Source organism: Spermophilus citellus (assembly GCF_964194105.1).
Source record: "Spermophilus citellus genome assembly, chromosome: 7".
NCBI lineage: Eukaryota > Metazoa > Chordata > Mammalia > Rodentia > Sciuridae > Spermophilus > Spermophilus citellus.
In genome coordinates this window covers 111690182-111715964 of record NC_138188.1, presented here as the reverse complement: position 1 = coordinate 111715964, position 25783 = coordinate 111690182, and the positions used below count along the sequence as shown (strand labels likewise).

The window sequence follows — 25783 nt, the reverse complement described above, 5'->3', positions numbered from 1 at the left end:
CAAAAACTAAGGTCTTTATTGACCAATGGTGGCACTTTTCCTCGTTTAAGATATTGATACCAAAATATTTGCTAGTTCATTTATTTCATTTTTTCCTTAAAATGTGATATGATGATTTTTTTTAGACTTTATTGAATTTTTTTTTGTATATTCTGAGAGCTCAGTTTATTCCATTCATGAAACATGGTAATGTAAAATTAAGCATTATTGTTTTCCTGATAGTATGATTTCATTTATCTTCTTGGGAGTTTTATCTTAAAACTGTGAAAATCATTTTTGTTTGTTTGGTTTTTGGATTTTTGTTTTATTTTGGTTTTTGTTTTGACCATGCTAGGGATCAAACCCAGAGTCTTGTGTACACTAGGTAAGTCCTCTACTGCTGTGCTACACCCCAGCCATGAAAATCATTTAATAAATAATTCAGTGAGAAAAACTTTTAAAAATGTATTTATATAGCTTTGCAGCTCTTTTATGCCTGAGTCTAACTAGGATATAAGAAAAGTGATTTTTAATTGCTATTGTGGGTATTACTCATAACAATCCTGCTTTGCCATCAGGCCCCATGATACACCAACTCTACATCCCAAATCCAGACTGTTCATTTCTGTGTTCACCATTATCACCATTCAATTTAAGTCACCAGTCACCTCTCAACTGGATTATTACAGCCTCATAATTGTCCCTTCTGTCTCTTCCTGTTAGGATTTATATGCACATAATAAAAAGCATTTTGGGGGGCCAGGTGGTGGAGCGCTTGCTTAGCCGCATGAGGCACTGAGTTCGATCCCTGGCATCACATTAAAAAAAAATAAAGAGATAAAATAAGTAAAGATATTGAGTCCATCTATAACTTAAAAAAAATTAAAAGCATTTTAGCTATTTTAAGCAGAAATGGATTTATAAAGATAGTAGCCTTACTCAATACACACTTAACTATTGCATGAATAGAAGTCAGGGAGGGCAGTACATTATCATAAATGTGGATATGCCATACAAATTATGCACGTGACTGTACCTAATGTGGCTTCACACCATTTTGATGAAAATCTACCTGGTAAACACAGGTTCATAATGTTAAGATTTTAAATTAGATGTAAAATATAGAGTTATAAAGAAAGTAAGAATCATTTAAAATTCATCAGTTTAAACATTTTTCAGATAACTGTCAATTTGATGCTGGTTTTCAAAAGATACTATTAAAATATGTATGATCTAGCCAATTATTTTATAGAAATACACAATTTTCTGCAGTATTTCTTGAGACAGTGTTAATATTATAACCTTTGTTGTCATGGAAACAAATCTCTGAAGGCAGACTCAGATGCTAATGATTCCATGGTGTTGCTATGGATAGAAACAACTAAGACTGTTGCTAGTCACATGGTCATGATTTTAAAAACCAACAAAAACCTTTTGGAGCTTATTTTATTAAGTGATACAAACAGAGTGGGACAGGATGATGGCACAGTAGTCATTGTCTAATAACTAATTATATAAGATTTTCAAGTTTAAAATACTTTTCTGTAATACTGGTTACTGAATCTTGGTTACTGTATATAATGGTTATTGCATATTGCTGCCTCAGTATTTGTTTTATTTATATATATATATATATATGATTACCATATTTAACATTATTTGTTTAGAGCTGTATTTGTTTCAAGTGAATCAAATGTTCTTCTGTAATTCTCTGTTATGCTCAGAAGTTTATTATTTGTGGCTTAGAAATTGTGTGTGTTGACATGTCATTTACTTTTGAAGTATTTGCCAGCCTTAAAGAAGAGGCAAGGGCATGTGTTCTTTTGCAGAGTGCTTTGCTCAGTGCCCTGGAGAGGGTGGGATGGGTTAAGATGGCATATGTTTCTTTTAGGGATTTTTAAAAATAGTATCTGGATCCTTATCTAAAGAAGATGGGTTCCAGAAGAGGCTCAGAGCCAGAAGGTTACTGAGGGGGTTAAAGAGAAAATTGAAGCATTATAGTATATCATAAAGGGTTTGAAAGCAACTACCAGTAAAGAAAATTATCTGTGCTCAGCCTTGAAATTTGACATAAGCATGTTCCTTCTCTGCCTTATTTTCATATCAAATTATAAATTAGCTAATATATTATTTTAAAGACTGGAGACCATTGCTAAGAAATAATTTGTGACATTTTTCAAACATTTCAAAAATACACTTTTTTTGGTATTTAAAAAAATAATAAAGAGGCACAAGGAAACTTAAGAGGGGACAGATATATTTCAATTTTTCAATAAATCCTTTTGTAAAAATAAAATAAAATTGAATTTTAAAAACTTTAGACCAATTATTGACATTTTATGACTATAGACATTTATTTTCTTGTGTATTCCTTACTTTGGGTTTATGTAATGTTACTGATTAGATGCATCTTTGATAGAAATATCATAGAAGGCCAGGCACGGTGACGCAGGCCTGTAATACCAGAGGCTTGGGGAGACTGAGGCAGAGAAGATCATGAGTTCAAACCAAGCCTAGCAACAGCGAGGCATCAAGCAACTCAGTAAGACATTGTCTCTAAATAAAATATAAGAAAATAGGACTGGGGATGTGGCTCAGTGGTTGAGTGCCTCTGATTTCAATCCCCAATACCAAAAGAAAATAAAAGAAAAAGAAGTAGTATCACAGAATTGATTATGTGCTCTCACGTTATCCTAGCAGGTGGTATATGATTTCAGTTTGTCCCACAACTGGTGATGTTACCTTTGATATTTCTTGAAAGAACTATAACAACAGTGGTTGCCAAGTGATTATTTTATAATTCCATTCTTCTACAATTTTTAGTTGGCATTTGGTTGTAAGGAAATGCTTTTATGAACTCTTAGATTCCTATTATTGAGGTGTATGCCACTGTTGTTATTATTTATTTTGATCCCAGTCTGGCTAGTGGCAGCCTCTCAACTGACTTCTGAGTCCTTTGTGATACCCCTATTATTCTTTGAACACTTCATTTTTTCTGACACAGCAAAATATCTCGATTCATATTGTACTTGCTGGGCTCAAGCACTAGAATCAGCCATTTCTCCAAGGGCCCTATTTTATTTTATTTTTTACTGGAGAACAGATATTTAGAAGTAAAGAAGTAAAGACCAGGGTACTAGATATGTTCATGCTTTGGGGGTGATAAGTGTTGCCTTTTTTCCCAGTGGGCAGTAGGGAATATATATACTCATACACACATTTATGTCATTATTTATTTTTGTATGTGTATACATTGAAAGATACGTGTTATACTAGTACCTCTAATTCAGTCTAACACCGAAGGTTTTATGCTACTTTTCTCCCTTTTCATATTTATAACTCCCATTTTCTGACATGAGGAACCTTATTCCCATTATTCTATATATATTTATTTAATAGTTTAAAATCCCCTATAATAAGCATTTTCCATCACTCACTGCCCTAAGTGGACACCTTCCTTACTCTGCTGTATCACCAGTAGATCCCCTTTTACTCTACTAAGGACTCCAAACCTCATGCCTGGCTGCTGTTATTGCCATATAGAGACTCCTCAGTTGAGTCCCAACAACACACATCAGCCTGCTGCCACTCTGCCCATGGACACCCACCCTTTCACCCTGGTCAGGCTTCAACACCCTAAACCAGGTTGCTTTCTCCTCCCTATTCCCAGCACCCAGATGTTCTCCTTACCCTACTTGAGAAGTGTACTTTTCTGTTCAATAAGTTGTTGCCTATAGCAAGGTCATGACAGTAAATCATATTCTAGAAACTTTATTTTGTTTACTTCTCTCAATTATGTCAGTAAAATATGAGTTGATGTTATGGATGGTTCAAATTAGGGATCAGTATTCATTAGATTTGATATATATCCAGTTGGTCCATCAGTAGTTCTTTTAGAACCATCCTTTCATGCTTTATCATAAATCATTGGAAGAAGGTCATATAAATGTTGCAAAGAAAATCAGTTATCTAAATTTGTAATTTTAATTTTATAATATGGAATTTTAAAACAGTTTTCATAAAAGGAACTGGGTATAAATGGTGATTAGAGTCCCCAGAGGCTTTATTCATAATGTACTCTTAAAAAATTATGGTAAAATGTATATAACATAAAATTACCATTTTGACCATTTTTAAATGTATTATTCAGTGGTGTTAAATACATTCATAGCATTATACACATGTCATCACTCTCTGTCTCCAGAATTATTTAATCATACCAAACTGGGAACTGGTTTATAATGGGAACATTGGAGAGAGAGAAAGAACCAGGGAGATTAGTGGTATCTTGGTTATTATATATTGTTGCCTCAGTATTTATATTGTATATACTGTTAGAGTATGTAAACAAGTCTAGATGGCGCCTGGCAAATGTTAGAGTCTGTAAACAAGTCTGGATGGCGCCTGGCATATTGCCAGAGGGAGTGGTTTGTGAAGTAACACCAGCGAGCCATTAAGTGTGGAGATTTCTTATTGGTTGACTGATGTATCTAGTTTATGCTAATTAAGATAAGCTGTGTGGAATGGATAAATACCTCTGTTGTCCTACAATAAACGGCTCCCACTCCTGCTGTATCAACATACACAAGTTGTCCCCCCCCCCACCCCGTTATTCTGCTGCAGCCGGACTGCGGCAATATACATGTATTATATTTGACATTTTCAGTTTAGAATCTTCTTATGCAATTCCCCAGAATTATATCATCCTTTCAATCTTGTCCTCAAATCATCCTTTTATATTTTATTTTTAATCTACTGTAAGAACTAATATTTATGCCTGTTGAAATTTTTTAAAACAGGAAATCCTGGCATCAGGAATAAGCTGAACGTCAGTGGTGAAATGAAGAGTTGAATAGGCTCCTTAGCTTCTTTAATGCTAAAACACTGAGAGTTGTAATGCCTTTTAAAATAATTAATACGAAATATATTTCCGCTTATTTTTTAGAGAATGTGATGTTAAAAGATGATAATAATTTTCTCTTAATATGTACAGATTCTATCCCTCACCCTGCATTTATAACATTACTATGTATTTGTTTATGTATTTATTGTTGACAGTTGAAAAAAATAGAATTCAGTTTAAAGAAGAAGCGGGAAGAGTGTCTGCACTTATAATCCTGCTCCCAGAGGTTAACTTTCAGACATTTCTTTCCATTTTTTTATGTGTTTCATTTTCCCTCTTTTTTACTTAGTGTTATGTAATAAACAATATCCCATATGACTTATGAACTTATTCTTTTTTAAAATCATAGGTTCTGAATTCTTTTTAATATATTTTCATATGGTCCTGAGGATTGAACCCAGTGCCTCACACGTGCAAAGCAAGTGCTCTGCCATTGATCCACAACCATAGCCTTATAAATTTATTCTTACAAATAATTTTTAATTGCTATATAATATTAATTCTTACATAATTATCATTATTCAATCATGCAGACACCTTTGGATATTTAAGGTATTCCTTCCCCAATTACAAACAGTGCTCAAGAGAATAACTGAAAGTTATTTGCTTTTTAAATTATTCCCTTAAGGTAAATTTTCAGAGGTATTGAGTCAGAGTTTAGACATTTTTAAGGCTCTAGTTGTTTACTGCTAAATTGGTTTTTCTAAAGTTTTTGTGAATTTGTGTATCTAACAGCAGGTGCAAGAACCTATTTCCATGCATTTAAAAAGTTTTTTTTGTAATGTTTTGTGGTGAAATAAATAAAATTATTAAGTGCAATCATAGTATTTGCCTTTTTGTGACTTTTTAATTTAACATAATGTCTTGAAGGTCCATCCATATTGTAGCATGCCAGAATTTCCTTCCTTTTTAAGGCTAATATTTCATTTTATGTATATACCACATTTTATTTATCCCTTGGTTTGTTTCCACCTTTTAGCTACAGTGAATAATGCTGTATGAACTATTGGCATACAAATAACTGAGCCTTTGTTTTAATTTCTTTTGGGTATATAGCTAGGAGTAGAATTGCTGTCATATGATAATTCTGTAATGAGGTTTTTGAACAGCCACCAAAATGTTTTGCACAGAGGCTGAACCATTTTACATACCCACCAGAAAGAGTTCTAGTTTGTCCACATTCTTGCCACCACTTGTTAGTTTGTTGTGTTTTAAGTATAGCCTTCCTCAGTAGGTGGGAAGAGGTATATCATTATGACCCTGATTTGTATTTCCCCAATGACTAATGATTTTAAGCATCTTTCCCTTTTATTTCTAGCCAAATATCATTGGACAAAGGTATCTTCTTTGCAGAAATGTCAGTTCAAGACTGATTTTTTTGATTGGGTTATTTGTTTTCTTATTGAGTTGTTCTTTATATATTCTTTGAATGTTCTGAGTATTAAACCCTTAACAGATGTATGATTTAAGAGTATGTTTTAGATTGGGAGGGGGGGCAGTGGGTACCAGGAATTGAACTCAGGGGCACTCGACCACTGAGCCACATTCCCCAAGTTGCTTAGCAACTCGCTTTTGCTGAGATTGGCTTTGAACTCCGAATCATCCTGCCTCAGCCTTCTGAGCCACTGGTATTACAGGCATGCAAAATCACCGTGCCCAGCTTTCTGTAGATTTTCTTTTCACTTACTTGGTAATTTCCTTTTCAAAGTTTTAATTATGATGAAGTCTAAATGATTTTTTTTCTTTTGTCAGTTATACTTTTGGTATCATATCTAAAAATCCATTCCCAAACCCATGATCATGTTTATTTATCCCATGTTTTCTTCTAAGAGTTTTATGAGTTTAGACTTTGTACTTGGATTGTTGATCCATTTAGAGTTACTTTTATATATGACTTGAGGTAGGTAGAGGTTCAACTTTATTCTTTTGCATGTGGATAGCCAATTGTCTCAGCACCATGCATTTTTAATAAATCTCAACTAATGGGTAAAAACATTTATTGTTATAATTTTTTATTCATCATTGAGGATAAGCATAGTTTCAAGTTTCACAACTTTTTTCTTCATGTTTTAAATCTTTGTTAATTCATACTGTCCTTGAACTACTTGGTTTTAGTGTTTTTCTTACATATGTAATTTTGTATAGTAAATGTTTATGAATTAGTTTAGCTTACAGTAATTATACCTTGTTACAAAACACTTTTTTATGTTCTAGAGTCATATCTCTAAACATAATTGAACCAAGCCAAATAAATTATGAAACATAAATATAAAAAATGTTTATATAAAATTTATATAATATAAAATTTAAACATGTTTGTTTAAATTATATCACTAAAGTATTCTCCTTTTTCTTTTGTTTTTTTTTTCTCTCTTTTTTTTTTTTTTTTTTGGCCAGACTGTCTGACACATTGTATACAGTCAGTGAATGTTAGCTGAATTAATGACTATTATAGATAGTTTTAGGGAGTTTATCACTATTCTTGATAGTAGAGATTAATTGTATAGATTATTTAAAGATATATACATTCTGTTTTGAAGTTCTTTGAATCTTTTGTCTGTATATTTACAAGCTTTCATAGTTTGCATGGTGGGCTAATAAAATGACTTTGGTTTCTTTAAATGCAAAAAGGAAAGCAGTCAAATACTTTTTGAATGCTAGAAAAAAATTTTATAATCTATGAAACAAGTGTCTTTTCTTCTAGAGGAAGAGCAGTATTATAAGCGATTACCTTTTATTATTTGTATTTAAACATCTAAAGAATAGTCATTCCTTTTAACTATAGAGTCTTGGATATTATAATGGATACACAATTATTTCTAAAATTTCTGGAGAACATTTTCTCATTTAAATTATAGTAATATATTAATATTTTACCTACTACTTAGTTATTCCTGAAAACTACAATTTATCTTTGTGGCACAACTTTCAGTTATGTTTTTTTCTTTTGTTTTGGTGTTTTTCCTGATTTTTTGTCATTGATGATTTTTAGCCAACAGAAGCTGTTCCTCCCTCTTCTCCCACTGTCCCTGTGATCCCTGTCCTGCCAGTCCCTGCTGAGACTACTGTCATCCTACCCACCATACCACAGGTTTTTATTAGTTTATTTTTTCTTTATAAAAATTTCATTTGCTTTTGATGTTTTATTTGTATTCTTTTAAAACTGTTTTAACTTTTTTGTTGTTGATAGATATGGTAATTTACTTTGGGCTTCAGTGGGTATTTTCAGGCAATTAAATATTTGGGATTTAATAATATAAAATGGGTTCAACATTTGCCATTTTATTAGGTAGTATTTATGAAATAGGACGTATTCTAAATATCTTCATAATATTGGATCTCCTTACATTTGTTATCATGCCTTTTATACTTGTAAATCTATTTCAAAAGTTTTTTAAAAATATTTTTGCTTTGCAAAATCTTGTTTAATTTCTAAAGATAATTTAAAAATTGCATTTCTGATCCTGTACTGGATGTATCATTTTATGTAGCACTTTGTTTCCTAATATGTGTTTGTCTTCTTTGGAAATATTCATCATTTTCTCATTTGATTAGATAACATACATCACTTTTATTAATTAAAAATAATTGATGATATATCTAGAGTATGTTAGAACTCTGTGCTAACTTCATAACTTTCCTACAAGTAAAACTACTCCAAAATAAACATTTTATTTTAATAAATTTATATGTAACAGTTCAAAATAAAATAATAGCCAACTGTCAGAGAACTTGATTATTTTTTATTTTTAGAGCCTATGTAGTTTCAAGGAATGGCTTATTGACATTAAGTGCCTTTCCAACAGAATTACCCAAAGTGAGATTAATGCTATTAAGTAAAGTATTGATAATCTTTGGTGTGAAAAATCTGATCCACATTCAAAGTGTAAATTAATGCACATAGTAGTAATATGCTAGTTCTTTCTGCTAGGAATATAACTACATCCTCTCTGACACCAGTCTCTTAAACTCAGAAGCTTAATTCTACTCCAAAGTAAATTCTTTAAAAACAAACAAACAAAAACAAATAGATGCTTTCATTCTTAGTCACTTCTGTCATTAAATTGAGCTATCGTGTAATTGAGACTTTGGTGAAAATGCTTTAATGTGTGATGCTCTTTTCTGATATTTAAACGTATTTTGGAATGGATTGGTTTCCCTTTAATTTTGTGTAACCATTTGAGTCATATACAGTAGTCCCTCCTTATCCAGGGCTTGGCCTGCAGCAGTTTTAGTTATTCTCAATTGACTATGTTCAAAAATATTAAGTGAAAAATTCCAGAAATAAAAACTCCTAAATTTTAAATAACTCTTATTACAGAATAGGGTTCATACTTGTTCAGTATATTATTTGTTGTTAATCTTTTTTGTGGTTAATTTATAAATTAAACTGTATCATAGGTATGTGTATATAGGGAAAAGAGTTTTTATAGGTTACAGTACTATTTGTTGTTTCAGCTATCTGTGGAACATCTTAGAACATATCCCTGGCAGATTGGGGTGTATTGTAAATACTAAAATGAATATAATATTGTCCTCCAAGAGCTTACTAGATGTACCAGAGACAAATTAACAGATAACTCCCATGTGATATGCAAGTAATTACATCAGAGGTGTTTCTAGGGAAGAGCATCCTGTTACCCCTGGACCCTTCAAATTTCACAAAATGTTTGAGTTTTAGGTCTTAAATTATTGGATCATTATTAGGACTGTCTAAAGCATGATCTGATACATTTTTGTTTCATGGATAATCTTAAATGTATCTGGATTATCTGAGGGAACCTTTTAAAAAATTGCAAATTAATGCTGGACTGCAGTGCTCTTACTCTGTTTGCTTTCTGGAGTTTTCTGTTTGTTTTGGTTTATTTTAAAATCATTTCATAGTTACATACAGTTGAAAAATTGTACAAAGATACCCAAATTCCTCAGTTGTTAATATATGTACTTACCACAGCTGCTTTCTTATTTTTCTTCCTATGTATTTTTTAATGTTTATGATACTAAATAATCAAGAATATTATTACAGTACAATGGGCTAAATTGGGAAATTAACATTAATACAATGGTGTTGTCTAATGTATGGACCTTAAATACATTTTACTGATTATCCCAATAATGTTCTTTATTAAGGAAAAAATACACAAAATAGATCCTTTGGCCTGCCTAATACCACACACTGCATTTAATTTCCATGATACTACACTCCTTTGATCTGGAGTAACCCCATAATCTGTCTTCAATCATGAGTATGGCAAGAAGAAAACTAGCTACTTATTTTGTAGACTATCTTTCAGTTTGTGTTTCATTCATTTTCCTAAGATTGAAGTCACATATTTTTACTAAAAATTTATTGTTGAAAAATTTATAGGACATAAAATGTAGTTATATTAATACATTCATAGTTGTACACTCATCACTATTCATTTATCTCTAGAACTCTTGCAAAACTGAAACTCAGTACTCATTAAATAGTTATTCCCTATTTCTCCCTTCCCCAGCCACTGGCATTCACTGTTTCTCTGATTTTGACTACTCTGAAGTATCTCATATAAGTGGAATCATATAATGTTTGTCTTTTAGAGCTGATTTGTTTCACTTAACATTATGTCCCTAAATAAAGTTCATCCATGTTTTAGTGAATGTCAGAATCCTCCCCCTTTGTTTTCTTTTTTTGTTTTGTTTTTATTACTTGGCTTGAACCTGGGGGAACTCTAATGCTGAGATATATCCCCAACTCCTTTTATTTTTGCTAAATTACTGAGAGCCTAAATTGTTGAGTCTGACCTTGAACTTGCAATCCTGCTTCCTTAGCCTCAAAGTCACTGAGATTACAAGTGTATGCCACTACACCTGGCAGATTTTTTTCTTTTCTTTTTGTTTTTGTTTTGGTACCAAGAATTGAACCCCAGGGAGCTTAACCACAGAACTACATCCCCAGCCCTTCTCTTCTTTTTTTTTTTTTTTTTTTTTTCTTTTTGAGACAGACTTTTGCCAAGTCGCTGAGGCTGACTTTGAATTGATGATCCACCTGCCTCAGCCTCCTGGGCCAGTGGAATTACAGATATGCACCTCTGTGCCCAACTCTTGTTTTCAAAGGCTGAATAATACTGCATGTATTACACAACTGATACATATATACCCAAAATGTGGTGGTCAGTTTTTTGTTGCTGTAAAATACCAGACAAGAACAACTTAAAGGAGGAAAAGTATTATTTGGGCTCACAGATTAAGAGGTTTGGTCCATGGTTGGTAGAGTCCATTGATCTAGGCTTGAGTTGAGGCAGAACCTCATGACAGAGTGTGTGGCAGAGGAAAACTAGTCATTCATGGTGACCAGGAAGCAGAGAAAGCTTGAAGAGCCAGAGACAAGATATAGTCCCTAAGAACATGCCCCCAGTGACTTGCTTCCTCTAGTCATGCCTCACCTGCCTATGGTTACCACACAGTAATAATTTTAACACATTAAAATTATTAATCTGAGGCTGGGGATGTGGTTCAAGTGATAGCATGCTCGCCTAGCATGCGTGAGGCACTGGGTTTGATTCTCAGCACCACATAAAAATAAAATAAAGATATTGTGTCCACCTAAAACTAAAAAATAAATATTTAAAAAATTATTAATCTGTAAAATGGGTTAATCATTGACAAGGTTATAGGCTCTCAGAATCTAATCTTTTCACATCTGAACTTTGCTGCATTACCTAACACATGAGCTTTTGGGGGGGACTTTCTAGATCTAATTCATAACACCATGTTCCATATCCATCCATACTTCAAAGACATCTGGATTCCCTCCACGTTTTAGGTATGGTAAATAATGCTGCTGTGAACTGGATGTAAAAATCTCTATTCTAGACACTGGTTTCAATTCTTTGTAGTTTGTACCTAGAAGTAAAATTGCTTGATCATGTGGCATTTCTTTTTTTAAGGAACCATCATGCTGTTTTCTGTGGTTATACCATTTGACATTCCCAGCACAGTGCCTAAGAGCTCCTATTTTCCCACATACTCACCAACACTTGTTGCTTTTGTTTTTTTGACAGTGCCAGCCTTGTGGGTCTGAGGTGGCATCTCATTATTGTTTTGATTTAATTTCCGGAATGATTAGTAATGTTAAACATATTTCATGTGCTTATTGCCCATTTGCATATCTTCTTTGGAATAATATCTGAACAATTTATTTCCCAGATTTTAAATTGAGTTATTATTTTTTTGTTGTTGAGTTTTAGGAGTTCTCTGTATGTTCTGGATGTCATTCTCTTACCAGAGATAATTTGCAAATTTTCTTTTCTATTCTGTGATTGCCTCTTGATTAGTTGATAGTGTCTGTGCTACACAAATTTAAAATTTTTTCACAAAATCAAATTTGTCTACTTTTTCTTTTGTTGCTGTGCCTTTGTGTCAAACAAAGGAAATCATTGCCAAACCCAATGTTTTGAAGCTTTTATCCTCTTTTCTCCTAAGAATTTCATATTTTTAGATCTTACATGTATATTATAGATTGATTTTAGATTAATTTTTGTCCATGATTTTTATTTCTGGATTCTTTTCTCTTCCACAGTCTATATGTCTGTCTTTATACCAGTACTCTCTTATTTTGCTTATTGCAACTCTGTAGTAAATTTTAAAATCAAGAAATTGCAAATCAAATGGTTTTCTTAATTTCCTTTTTAGATTGTTCATTGTTAACAGAATTGTAACTAATTTTTGTATGTTGACTTTGTATCTTGGTACTTTGCTGAATTCATTAATTAGTCTTAACAGTTTTTTTCTGGAATCTTTTTATGGACTATCAGCTGTGAACAGAGATAATTTTACTTCCTCCTTTCCAATTTAAATGTCATATTTTCTTCCTTATTGCTCTGACTACAGTTTCAACTAAACAAGTAGTGTTATGTTGAATACTCTAGTAAAAAGCAATCATTTTGCCTTGTTCTTAATCTAGAGGAAAAGCTCTTAGTCTTTCACCATTGAGTGTGATACTTGTTGTGGGAGGTATATTCATGCAAAACATGGCTTTTATCATGAAGTATATGACTTTTAAATTATTTCTAGTTAATAAGTATTTCATCTTGAAAGAGTGTTTTGTCAGATGCTTTTTTGCATCAATTAAGATAATATGTGTTTTTTTACTTTTCAGTCTATTGTGGTATATTGCACTGATTATTTTTATGAACCATCCTTGTATGCCAGGAATAAAATACCACTTGATTATGATGTATATTCCTCTTAATATAGTGCTGTTTGCTAGCATTTTGTTAAGGATTTTTGCGTAGTGTTCATAAAGATGTGGGTCTGTAGTTAAGGATTTTGCATTAGTGTTTTTAGGATATTGGCCTATAGTTTCTTGTTGTTTCTAGGTTTCTAGATTGTACTTGTTTCTTTGGCATCAGGGTAATGCTGGGCTCATAAAATGAGTATGAATATAGTCTTTTCCCTTCTATTTTTTTGGAAAGCTTGAGAAGGACTAATGTTAATTCTTTAAGTGCTTGATAAAATTCACCAGTGAAGGTATCTTGTCTATGACCTTTCTCTGTGAGAAAATTTTTCTATTTTTTTCCCTCAGGGGTGTAGGAGGGCGGTGCTGGGGATAAAACCCAGGGCTTCCAACATGCTAGGTGAGTGTTTTACTAAGCTAGATTCCCATTCACTGTCAGAAGATTTTAATTATATTCAGTTATAGATCTGTCATAATATTCTTTTCTTCATGATTTAGTCTTGATAGGTTTTTGCATTTGTAGGAATTCTCTCTCGTTTAGCTTATCTAATATGTTGACATACATTTGCTTGTTCATAGCTCTTTTATAATCCATTTTACTTCTCTAAAATTAGTAGTTAATATCTATTTCAATTTTAGTAGAAATATTCTTCCTAGGTTCAGACAGCTAAGGATTTGTTAATTTTGTTGATCTTTTCAAGGAGCCAAAAAAGGCCTTTTAAATTTTCTGTGTATTTTTATATATTTATTTATTTTTCCTGGTTACTAGGAATTTAACCTGGGGGCACTTTACCACTGACTAAAGCCTCAGCCCTTTTATTTTTATAGTTTGAGACAGGGTCTCTCTAAGTTGCTGAGGGCTTCCCTGAGTTGCCGAGGATGTTCTCAAACTTGTGACCCTCCCTCCCAAGTTGCTGGGATTACAGATCTGTGCCACTGTGCCCAGCTCTCTTTAATTTTTCTGTTCTCTATTTTATTTTTGTTCTCATCTTATTTCCTTCTTTATGTAGTTAGCCTTTTTTTTTTTTTTTTTTTTTTTTTTTTTGTAGCAGGGATTGAACCCCCAGGGCACTTAACCTCTGAGCCAGATCCCCCAGCCCTTGTATATTTTATTTAGAGACAGGGACTTGCTGAGTTGCTTAGGGCCTTATGAAGTTGCTGAGGCTGACTTTGAACTCAAAATCCTCCTGCCTCAGTGTCCCAAGCCGCTGAGATTACAAGTGTGCACCACCATGCCTGGTCTGTAGCTAGTTTTATGTATACTTATCCTCTTTTTTCTAGTTCCTTAAGTTGTAGTGTTAGGTTGTTATTTTGGTTTTGATCTTTAGTACATTGTTTATAGCTACACATTTCCTTTTTAGTACTATTTGCACTGTGTCTTGTAAGTTTTGGTATATTGTGTTTTTGTTTTCATTCATCTATAGATATTATCTAACTTGTGATTTCTTCTTTGATCCACTGATTATTTAAGAGTATGTTAATTAATTCCAACAAATTTGTAAATTTTCCCATTTTTCTGTTATTGACTTCATCCTATCGTGGTCAGGGAATATACTTTATATATCTGTCTTTTAATTCTTTTGGGACTCATTTTGCTGGCTATGGTCTCACTTAGAAATTGTCCCATGTACACTTGAGAAGAATAAATATCCTGTTGATGTTAGAGTTTTCTGTATGTCTGTTAGATCTACTTGGTTCATTGTGTCATATTCATTTCTACTCTTTCCTTAATTATCTTTTTTCTAGTTCTTCTGTCCATTATGGACAATGGGGTAGTGGTGCTCAAGTCTCCAACTATTATTTTTGAACTCTTTCTTCCTTTTTTTCCTTCAGTTTTTGTTTCTTATGTTGTTATGGATGGTTACTAGGTACACAGATGTTCATAATTGTTACATATTTCTGAATTGAAGCTTTTATTCATCTATAATCTTAATCTTGTAATCTTTTTTATTTGTAGTTTACTTTGAGTATAGCCACTTTTGCTCTTTTTGATTTACTATTTGCATGGAATATCTATCTATCCTTTACTTTCAACATATTTGTATCTTTGAATCTAAGGTGAGTCAGTTACAGATAGCATGTAATTGAGTCATTCTTTTGTTTTTTTTAATCCATCTGCCTCCTGGTCTTGTCTTTTGATTGAAGAATACAATTCATTTAAAGTAATTGCTAGGAAGGAAGGACTTTTGTCATTTTTTATATACCTTATAACTTAGTTTGTGCCCCATTTCTTGCATTATTTTTTTCTTTGGCATTTAGTTGATTTTTGTAGTAAAATATTTAACTTTCTCAATTTCTTTGTGCCTCTACTTCTTTGTCATTGCCATGGGATTACATTTAATATCTTAAAACACTCAGAATATGAATATATGTAAATTTAGCTTTAATAACATTTAAGTACTCCTCTCTTTTAACAGCTCTATCACCACCCTTTTAGTTATTTGTGTCATAAAATTGTATCTTTTTTTTTTATATTTGTAGATGAATAGCATGCCCTTGCTTTATTTATTTATTTTCTTATGCAGTGCTAAGGTCGAACCTGGTGCCTTACATATGCTAGGCAAGTACTCTGCCACTGAGTTACAGCCCCAGCCCACAAAATTGTATCTTTATATATTGTATATTCAAAAACATAAAGTAATAATTTTTATTTTACTCTCAAATATGCCGAAGACAAAGTGTGTATTTACAAACCAAAGTTAAAATAATTGTTGTGGTTTACTATAATAATATTAACTTTTAGACTACTAGCTTACTTTAGTTACTTCGTAATACTGACTTCAATTATTTACTAATAATAACTTTCAAATCAAGCCCTGGCCCATATTCCAACTGAAAATAAAAGATCTAAATTACTTGAAATTTTCAAAAATTTGGGGCCACCAACATGATGCCACAAGTGGGAAATTCCATATTATGAAGCTTTATTTTAGTCATATAATATTATTTTTAAAATATTTTATACAACTAACTACCTTCAGGCTATTAGTGTCCTTTCATTTCAACCTATAGGACTACCTTTAACACTTCTTTCAGGAGAAATTTAATGATAATGAACTCCCTCATCTTTTGTTTATCTGGGAATGTCTTAGTTTCTTTCTCACTTTTAAAAGGACTATTTTGCTGAATAAAGTTTACAGGGTAATTTTTGTTTGTTTTCTCAGCCTTTGAATATGTTCACTCACCACCTTCTGGCATTTAAAGTTTCTGATGAGAAATCTGCTAATAATCTTTTTGAGAATCTCTTGTATGACAAGTAACTTATCTTGCTGCTTTGAAAAGCCTCCTTTGTTTTTGACCTTTGACAGTTATAATATGTCTCAGTGTGGATATCTTTGACTTCATCTTACTTGTGAGAGTTCCTTGACCGTTTTGGATGTTTATATTCATATCTTTCACCAACTTTGGGAAATTTTTTCTTATTTCTTCAAACATTCTCTTTGCTCCTTTCTCACTTCTCCTTAGTATTCCACAATAAGTGTGTTCTTTCTGGTATCCCACAGATAACACGTTCACACTTCAGTAACCTTTTTTTCCTTTCTTTGCTCATCGTTCATACTTCCATTTTTGTTGATATATCATTTTCTTGACCTTTTTCATGGCTAGTTATTTGAGGACCTTTAAAGCAGTTGTTTTAAAGGCTTTGTTTAGTAGGTCTGCTATCAGGTCTTTTTCAGAGGCAGTTGGGTTGGTTTATTGTTTTTCTTTTGAATGGACCATATATACATTTCTGTTTCTTTGTATGCCTTGTAAGTAATTTTTTGTCTAGCAAACTGCATATTTGAATTTGATATGTAATAACTTTGGAAATTGAATTCTCCTCCAAGATTTTGTTAGCTATTGTTTGTTTGTTTGTTTGTTTATTGTAAGCTTCCAAGAGTCAACCAGAGTTGTAAACTTAAGGTCTTCTCAAGTATTTTCTGAGCCTGCATATTCCCAGGCCTGTGGTGATTTTCCAGTTTCCCCTATATATGCCATAACTAATGTTCTAGTCTTTGTTGTGAAAGGTCAAAAAGATTTTTTTTAAATGAAAGCAGGGTATTATCGTGTGGATCTAGAATGTGCCCCAAAGGCTCATGTATCAAAGGCTTAATTCCCAGCTTATGAGGCTATTGGGAGGTGGTAGGAACTCAAGGAGGTGGGGCCTAGTTGAAGAAGGTAGATCACTGGGGCATGTCCTTGAAGGATATGACTTATTCTCAATCTCTCTGTCATTCCTTCTCTCTCCCCCTCTCCCTGTCTTTCTCACTCTCTTTGTGCTTCCTGGCTCTGTTCCATCATGTGCTTCCCAAATGCCCTAAATGATAAGGCCAAGCAACAATGGACTGAAACTGTGAATCAGAGTAAACCTTTTCTTCTTTTATATTGTTTATGTCAGGTATTTTGTTACAACAATGGAAAGCTGAATAACACACAGAGAATGAGACCCATGGAAGTCAATCCAGGCAGATTTGAGGGGGGGCTTACAATAATAGAGAGAGGGGCAAAAGCAGTGGCCATTGCCTCTTTGTCTACACCCCTGTGATCAGAAGAGACAGTCAGCAGTTAAGATCTCTGGTATTTGGTGGACAGGATCTTTTTTGCCTACCATGACTCTTGCAAGCCATGTATAAATAGTTTTATGAAAATTACACAGCTAGCTGCCTGCCACAGGACTGAGGGAAGGCAGATGGATAGCTACTACTATGCTAAAGCTGCAAGTGACAAAATTAACTGTCTAGGCCTTCATTTGGAAGTTGTGATCCTTGAAGAGAATCCAGCATTTCTAGATACTCAGACAGATTATGCCACTGGATTTGTTGTCTAGGTAGAAAGAGATTTACTGTGCTTCTTACTTTGCCATCTTCCTAGAATCTACCCCTTTTATTTTTTTAAATATTTTATTGTTTAGTTATAGTTGGACACAATACCTCTATTTTATTTATTTATTTTTATGTGGTGCTGAGGATTGAACCCAGGGCCTCACACGTTCTAGGCAAGCTCATTACCACTGAGCCATGACCCCAGTCCCCCCATTTATTTTTTATAATCACTTTAACCTGCAGTGATCAACTCAGTGATAGTATGTTTCAAATTAAAATCCAAGATTTATCTCTGGGGTTTGTGAGGTCTACATTTGAAAAACACTTGTTTGGGAAGGAGAGAAAGATTAAACAAATAAATACAATGAAACTTTAATAAATGCGTAGAAGGAGAAATAGAATGTACCTTGTAAAAGAATATTTTCTAAACTGTTAATTTTTGCCTATTTTTAAATAACTGGTTCTTAGAATTATTTTAATACCTTTTTAAAAACATTTTTTGCCCTCTGAAATTTTGTAAGAATGTTTTGATATGTTATAACAGTAATCACTATAAGATCCTTTGTTAACGCAATAAAATAGAATAGTAAAAGTTGGATGAGCAAGATTAAATTTAAGTGTTATTACTGACCCTTGGGTCAAATTCCTTAGGACTTGTTAGTTCCTTCAACTGGATTATCTTTGCCTTTTTACTACACCTCTCCCCAGTCTCTAACTTTATGGTCCAAATTGAAACATACACAGTGCTGTGTATTATTATTAGTAAATAATAATAGATAATCACTTATAGCTTCCTGCGGTTTACAGCATACTTCCTTTATATGACTTCTTGGAACCTCACACAGTACTCTTGGCTGAAGATAGATGTTGGTATGTCTTTACAGATGGAGAAAATAAATTTGGTAACTATTTTGGTTTATTGTAATCCAAAGTCAGTGAACAGTAAAGTGAAGTAGAGAAAGGTGAGATTCAGTAAGTGCTTTTTCTTCATTTGATTCTCACCATCCCCTTATGATACTGGGAATCAAACCCAGAGCCTCAGGGTTTCTAAACAAGTGCTCTACCACTGAGCTACATCCCCAGCCCATTTTAATTTATTTCAAGACAGGGTCTCACTAAATTGTCTAGGCTGGCCTCAAACTTGTGATCCTCCTGCCTCAGTCATTCAAGTAGCTGGGATTATAGGTATGCGCCACCACTCCCAGCATCTTCATTTGAAATAACTTTCACATAGATTCTTCTCAGATCTTTTTGTTGTTCTATTTCCTGGTTAGCATAGTTTATATGTTACATGTTGTGCTACTTACTGTCCTTGTTAAGATTCTCAAGATGTTAAGTGATTAGCTACTGTTTTCTTGCCTTTTACTTCAGCTACCTACAAGTCTATATTTTCTGTAGCCAACTTTTCTGCTTACATTCCTTCAGAAGCATCCTGTCTTTTACTTTTGTTGCTAGCATTGCTTTAATTTGATGCTAGGACATTGTAATTTACCTCCCAGACCCAAAATTTTGCTATCCCTTTCCTTCCTGTTCCTACCTCCACCAATATGGAGAGGAATGGAATGTTATTCTATCAGATACCACTTCTATAGTTTGTAATATATGAAGTTAAAAATTTAAAATTAGTAGGTAAAGTTATAGTTGATTCCAAGATTGATATTTTATTCCTCATTTACTAACACAGTCTTAGCTATTTTTATCGGAATACCAGTTCTAACTCATAATATTTCACAACTGCCTTAGTTTTAACCTCTTTCAAGTTGTGTATTTGACTCAATATGATTTTGCTTTACTTTTTTGTTATACAAAATTTCAAAAACTCTCATATCAAGAACATGATACAGTGAACACCATGTATATCTATCACTCAACTACAACAGTAACTTTAACATAACTTGTTCTTTTTGTTGTCGTCTTCTATAATAGCTTAAGTAGACTATAGTAAAGTTGCATCATAAAGTTTTTTAAATGAAGTAAAAATTGTCAATTTAAGTAAGTGTATTTTGCCCCTGGAAAATGAATCATTTCAAATATTCATAAAATCTTAAATGCCTATACATTCAGTAGTCTTGCTTAAGTAGCAATGTTAAAAGTAGATATTTTGTTCATTAAGTTTGATTTTCACTGAATCATTCAAAGGTTGCCTATTTAATGGTAGGGTTGAATATATAGTGGTTAATGTTCTGTTTGTATATATGACAAAATATTAACTCCTCATTCTTAAATGCCACTTTATGTAGCCTGAATACATAGTGTGTAATTATTTGATGTTTAAATTGTGTTTTCTTTAAGTATTTTATCATGTGATCATTCAGATCTAGTACTATGCTGAAAATATTGTATCATTTGAATTCTGAATCTTCACCTTTTTTAAAAAAAGCCTATGCATTTGGGAAGAAAACTGTTATTTTGTACTATAGTATTCTTTCATACAGTTCTTTAGTTAATTAGAGAATTATTAATGTTTATAAATATAACTCCTGAAGTTTGTTTAAAAGATAGTCATTTTATTCTGTGACAATGTTGTTCAACTTAATTGACTTAACTCTTTTATACTATGCAGAAGAAATAATTTTGAAGGAGATTCTATTAGTTTTCTGGTACTTCTTTTCATTTGATATATTTAATAAATTATATTCTTTAGTATCATCCAAATAAAAATGACTTCTAACTTAGCCAGAAAACCAAACTTTTTTCATTTTATTGTTTATTTTTCTACTTGATGTTTTGTGCTGTGACAAACCATTATTATTCCACGAGTGGTCTAGAGTAGAAGTCAGTAATTTCAACCAAAAATAGCCAGGAGCTTTTACATTGAGAATGGTTTGAAATTTGACATTTGAAAATTTCAAACTTTCCTAAGTTTATGACTGATTTGTTTCTATGACAAGTCTCCCCCTCCTGCTCTGTCATTTTTAAATATAATGTGGGGAAGAATTTTTTTTCTGGATAGGAAAATGATTGGAATCTCCGTGAGATCATTGGAAATAGAAACCTTGGGTTTCTACAGAAAAATTCTTTTGATTACACTAAAGAGTATTCATGGATTTTATGAGAAGGCTGTGATGGGCTTCTTTGCAAATCTTAAAATTAGGTCCGTTTTAGTAGAAACAGCAATGTATTTTTTAAAAGCAAATCTTATATAACTGTATATATGTGATTTTTTTTCTCCACTTGGTGTTGGAAACTATTCATTATATAGAGAAATCATAAAATTATAACTTAAGAAATCATAAGTCTTTCATATGGTTTTAACATTTGTGAATAATATATGAAATGTTTTTATTTTCTTATTAAACTAATGCATTTGCCATATTTTCTTTAAAGGCAAATCCTCCTCCGGTACTAGTTAACACAGACAGCTTGGAAACACCAACTTATGTAAGTTCCATTTCCTCCTTACTTTTAAATAATTCTACCTTCCTGTTCTGTTTTTAACATATATACAAAGATCACAGCATTATTTTTGCTAATACATTTTACTTACGATATCTGCTACAATATACTATACCTATAATTACCATAGTAAATGAAGCAGTGTTTCAGTTGCTTTTTTTTCATACTTATACAAAGCAAAAATGTTAACAAAAATTATGGTTTAATTTCTCAAAGAAAGACACAGAAATGACCAACAAATAAATGAAAAATTCCCAATATCACTAATCATCAGGGAAGTGCAAATTAAAACTACAATGAGATATCATTTAATACGTATTTTGGTGGCTATTATCGAAAGACGAGATAGCAGGTATTGGTAAGACTATGGAGAAAAGGGAAACTTTGTACAGTGTTATGATTGTAAATTAATTTAACAGCCATATGGAAAACAGTACAAAGGAGTCTCAAAAAAATTAAAGTTAGAACAGATTGCCAGCAATCCCATTTCTGGTATATAATCAAAGGACATATCATTATGATATCAAAGAATTTCTGCACTTCCATGTTCCCTGTGGTATTATTCACAATAGCCAAGGCGTTGAAATGACCTAAGAGTCTGTCAGGGGACAAGTAGATAGAGAGGAAAAAAGGGAAATGTCTTCATTTATTATAATGGCATTAGACCTGGAGGACTTTATGCCAAGTAAAATAAGCCAGGCATAGAAAAGACAAATACTATATCATCTCATTTATATGTGGAATCTGATAAAGTAAAATTCATATAGAATAGAATGGCAGTTACTAGGGACAAGGGATTGGAGAGACGTTGGTTAGAGGATATAAATTTTCAGTTAAGTGGTGCACTGTGGTACACACATGTAATCCCAGCAACTCAGGTGGCTGATGTAGGAGGATTGTAAATTTGAGGCCAGCTTCAGCAACTTAGCAAGACCTTGTCTCAAAATAGAAAATAAAAAGGGCTATGGATATAACTCAGTGGTAGAGTGCCCTGGATTCAATCCCAGTACCACAAAAGGTAAATTAATTAAATAAAATAAAACTTCAGGTATATTGAAGGAATAAGTTCTGGGGAGCTTTTATACAGTGTGGCAACTAGAGTTAATAATGATGTATTGTAGGCTTTGAAATTTGCTAAGAGAATGGATATGAAGTGTTCCCAGCACCAAAAAAATAAAAAAGAAAGCTAAGCTTATGGTAATGTACTATTCTTGATCCTTAGTATCCCAGTGTGGATGTGTTTAATATCACTAAATGTCTTTATCCTTGAAATTAGCATGCAGTTTGAAGAATTGAGTATCAAGAAATAGGTTACTAGGAGTCCTATATAGCCTTCTCACTTTTCACCTTTTTAGAATCACTCCATGTTCCTTGGAATCCTATATCATTATAAGTTAGCATTAAATTAAGCACCAGGGACGTTTACTAAACACTGACCTTGTACGGAGATGAATGGTGAAAAAAATCTCAAATTCTTTAAAGTAGAAATCATAAGCTCTCAATATCAAAATGTTACATGTTAATACTGATGGGCTTTATAAGTGTACTCAAATGGATATCTTTTCCAAAACAAAATTTCAGACTATTTAGAAATAAACATAAATAAAGCCCAATGTGGCAATTGTGAGATTTGACCAAAACCCTGTACTGAGGAATATTTATAAATATTAATATGTTTTTTAAAACAGAAAAGAGTGCACATAAATGAATCGGGGATTTTTTGACTCAGTGTTTTTTTTCCCCCCAAGCCTAAAGAAACAATAAAGAGAGTATAGCTGAATATAATTTTTTTTACTTATACAAAAAGAACTTCCACTCATGTTGACAGGATATGTACAAATATGTCCTCCCATAACCTCAGATGCATACTGATGATATATTAGAAATTATATAAATGCTTTTATAATGTATACTCTATAAAATAAGAGAAGAATGTCTTTTTTGTTGCTTTTTAAAAAATTTGTTCTAATTAATTATACATGACAGCAGAATGTATTTTGATTCTTTGTATACATGGAACACAACTTTTCATTTCTCTGGATGTACAGATGTAGAATCGCACCATATGTGCAGTCATACGTGTACCTAGGGTAATGACATTCATCTGATTCCACTGTCTTTGAGTTGAATGTCTTTAGGTGAGAAGAAAGTTGAATCAGGGAAGTAATCGAGTTTAACTCCATGAGAAACACAAGAATTAAGAACCCAAAATGATAGTAGAGATGGATTTTAATAGCCTTCAAGAAAAGCTTCCAGTCCCTTCTATTAGACCATTAGGGTTCCTTCACTATAGTACAATGAAGAAAGCAAAGTAGCTTGCATAGGTTTCATTATTTCTGTTGAATTTGATTATTTGATATCATAATCACTCCTCTATTCCTTGCATAACAAACCACCTAAAAACCTGGTAGTTTAAAAGAACCACAGTTCATTATTTCTCATGATTTTCTGAGTTAACTGGATAGTTCATCTTCTCTACATAGGTTTATTTATTTATTTATTTATTTTCCCCTACATAGTTTTGAGTGGGGCACTGGAAAAGACTGGAAGATCAAAAATAACCTCATTCACATGGCTGGCAGTTAGGGCTGGCTACTAATTACAAGTGTAACTGGAGCTTTTGGACCAAGGTCCTTCGTTTCTCATAGGTTGCTTGAATTTCCTTACATTATAGATGTTGGGTTCTAAGAAACCCATGCTAAGACGTAGGCAATTACTACAATGTATCATATGACAGTTTCACATCATCATTTGGGCCACATTTATTTTTATCAAAAGTAGTCACAGTGCTTGCCTAAATCTGAGGGAAGGGAAAATAAACCTTACTCTTGATGATAGCATGATTTAGTCATATTGCAAAGAGTATGTAGGATGGAAGATATAAGACATCTTCAGAAATGTAATTTATCACTCTTTCATTTGATTTTGCCTAACCTGGTATTGGTAGAAATTTTAAATCAAGTATTCGTGTCTGGGTTAATCTGGCTTCCTCATTATAGAAGTTAGTTCTTTCAGGAGAGAATAGGGAATGGAGTAGATGAGCAAGATCTTGGATGGTGAATTTGACTTGGACGTGAAATGTATAAGTGAAATTTGTGGCAGAGCTAAGCATAAGTTCAGATATGGAGGTGGGAAATTGTAGGATGTGTAATGGGAAGACCAAGACTTCAAATTAGATGTTATGTGAGGAGCATGAAGAGAGTGGGCTACGTTTAGGGTTGAAGGTAAGTGGTAGATTGGGGTCATTTCATGCAAAGCCTTGATTACCAAGCTGTGAAGTTTGAATATTTCTAGAAAGGGAGCTTCTGAAAACATATTTATTTAGAGGAAATGTGTTATTAGCCTGAGCATTATAAAGATTCATCTGTTTAAAACAGAATGATTTGGACAATGGAGAAGACTAATGTAAGCACTTGGTAGATGGCATTCATTGGCAGAGAATGAAGAAGTAGGTAATGGTTTTCAGAAAAGATAAATTATTCAAATTAGAAAGTGTTGGCAGCAATTAAATATGTGGATCAAGGCCAAAGACTCAAGAGTTCAATAATAGTAAAGTTGAATGTATCTTCCTGTCGTGAAAGTTATGATACCATGAATGTTGATTCAGGCACATTTATACTCCTCCATTCCTTGAAAATCCTCCCTCAGATTATTGAGATGAATCTATATTATTTGTTTATTGTCACATTTAACAGGTTTTCATTAATAAATCATGCAAAAATTATCTTGCCATTTCAGATTTTTCACTTTTGAATTTCTGAGCTGCTTCTCTTTTCCCCCATTAGGTTAATGGCACTGATGCAGATTATGAATATGAAGAAATCACACTTGAAAGGGTAAAAACTATTAATTTCCTTAATCTATTGTTTTAAGAAACTTTTAAATACACTGCTCAATCATGTAGAATCCAAGGGAAATAGTCTTTCAAAAACAGGAAAATGTAATGTTTTCTTTTGTAAGTTCACAGATCATAAAATTAATCATAGCATTTTCAGAACATGTTTCTTTTCTTTTAATATCCCTTTTTAAAACAATTTTTCTGTTTTAAAATAGTTTTAGATATACAGACAAGTTGTAGAGATAATACAGAGATTTTCCATTTTTTCTGGACTCAGCTTCCCCTATTGTTAATATCTTACATTGTTAAAGTACATTTGTTTCAACTAATGAACCCATATTTATGCATTGTTGTTAACTAAAGTCTATACTTATTCATAGTCTCTTAATTTTTGTTTTTCTTTTTCAAGGTCCCATCCAGGAAAACACTTTCCATTTTGTTATGTCTTTTCAGACTCTGATAACTAGTTTATCAAGTTGTTTTAAAATTTTGCTTTTGTTCAAATTATTATTATTCATTTTAAGTAAGTAGCATGCTGGTAACTACCATTGCATCAGTTTTCTTTCCAAATAATATTTATAATCTAATGAATGAGTTCTAATGCAAGTTCAAAAACTTATGTATTCCTTCAATGAGGAAATAACTTA

The 25783-nt window shown here is 32.6% G+C and overlaps 1 protein-coding gene across 8 annotated transcripts in view; it reads left to right on the top strand.

Annotated features, from left to right (window-relative positions):
• The window catches only part of DLG1 (discs large MAGUK scaffold protein 1), a 275660-nt gene that overhangs the window by 130178 nt on the left and 119699 nt on the right, over nucleotides 1–25783 (top strand). For 5 of the 8 annotated variants that reach the window (XM_081300853.1, XM_081300855.1, XM_081300854.1 and 2 more), the window contains exons 6-8: nucleotides 7875–7973; nucleotides 21230–21283; nucleotides 25084–25134. In XM_081300853.1, coding sequence (XP_081156979.1) covers nucleotides 7875–7973; nucleotides 21230–21283; nucleotides 25084–25134 — 204 coding nt within the window. The remainder of the gene's footprint in view (nucleotides 1–7874; nucleotides 7974–21229; nucleotides 21284–25083; nucleotides 25135–25783) is intronic. The other 3 variants (XM_081300858.1, XM_081300857.1, XM_081300856.1) reach the window with 1 other exon arrangement.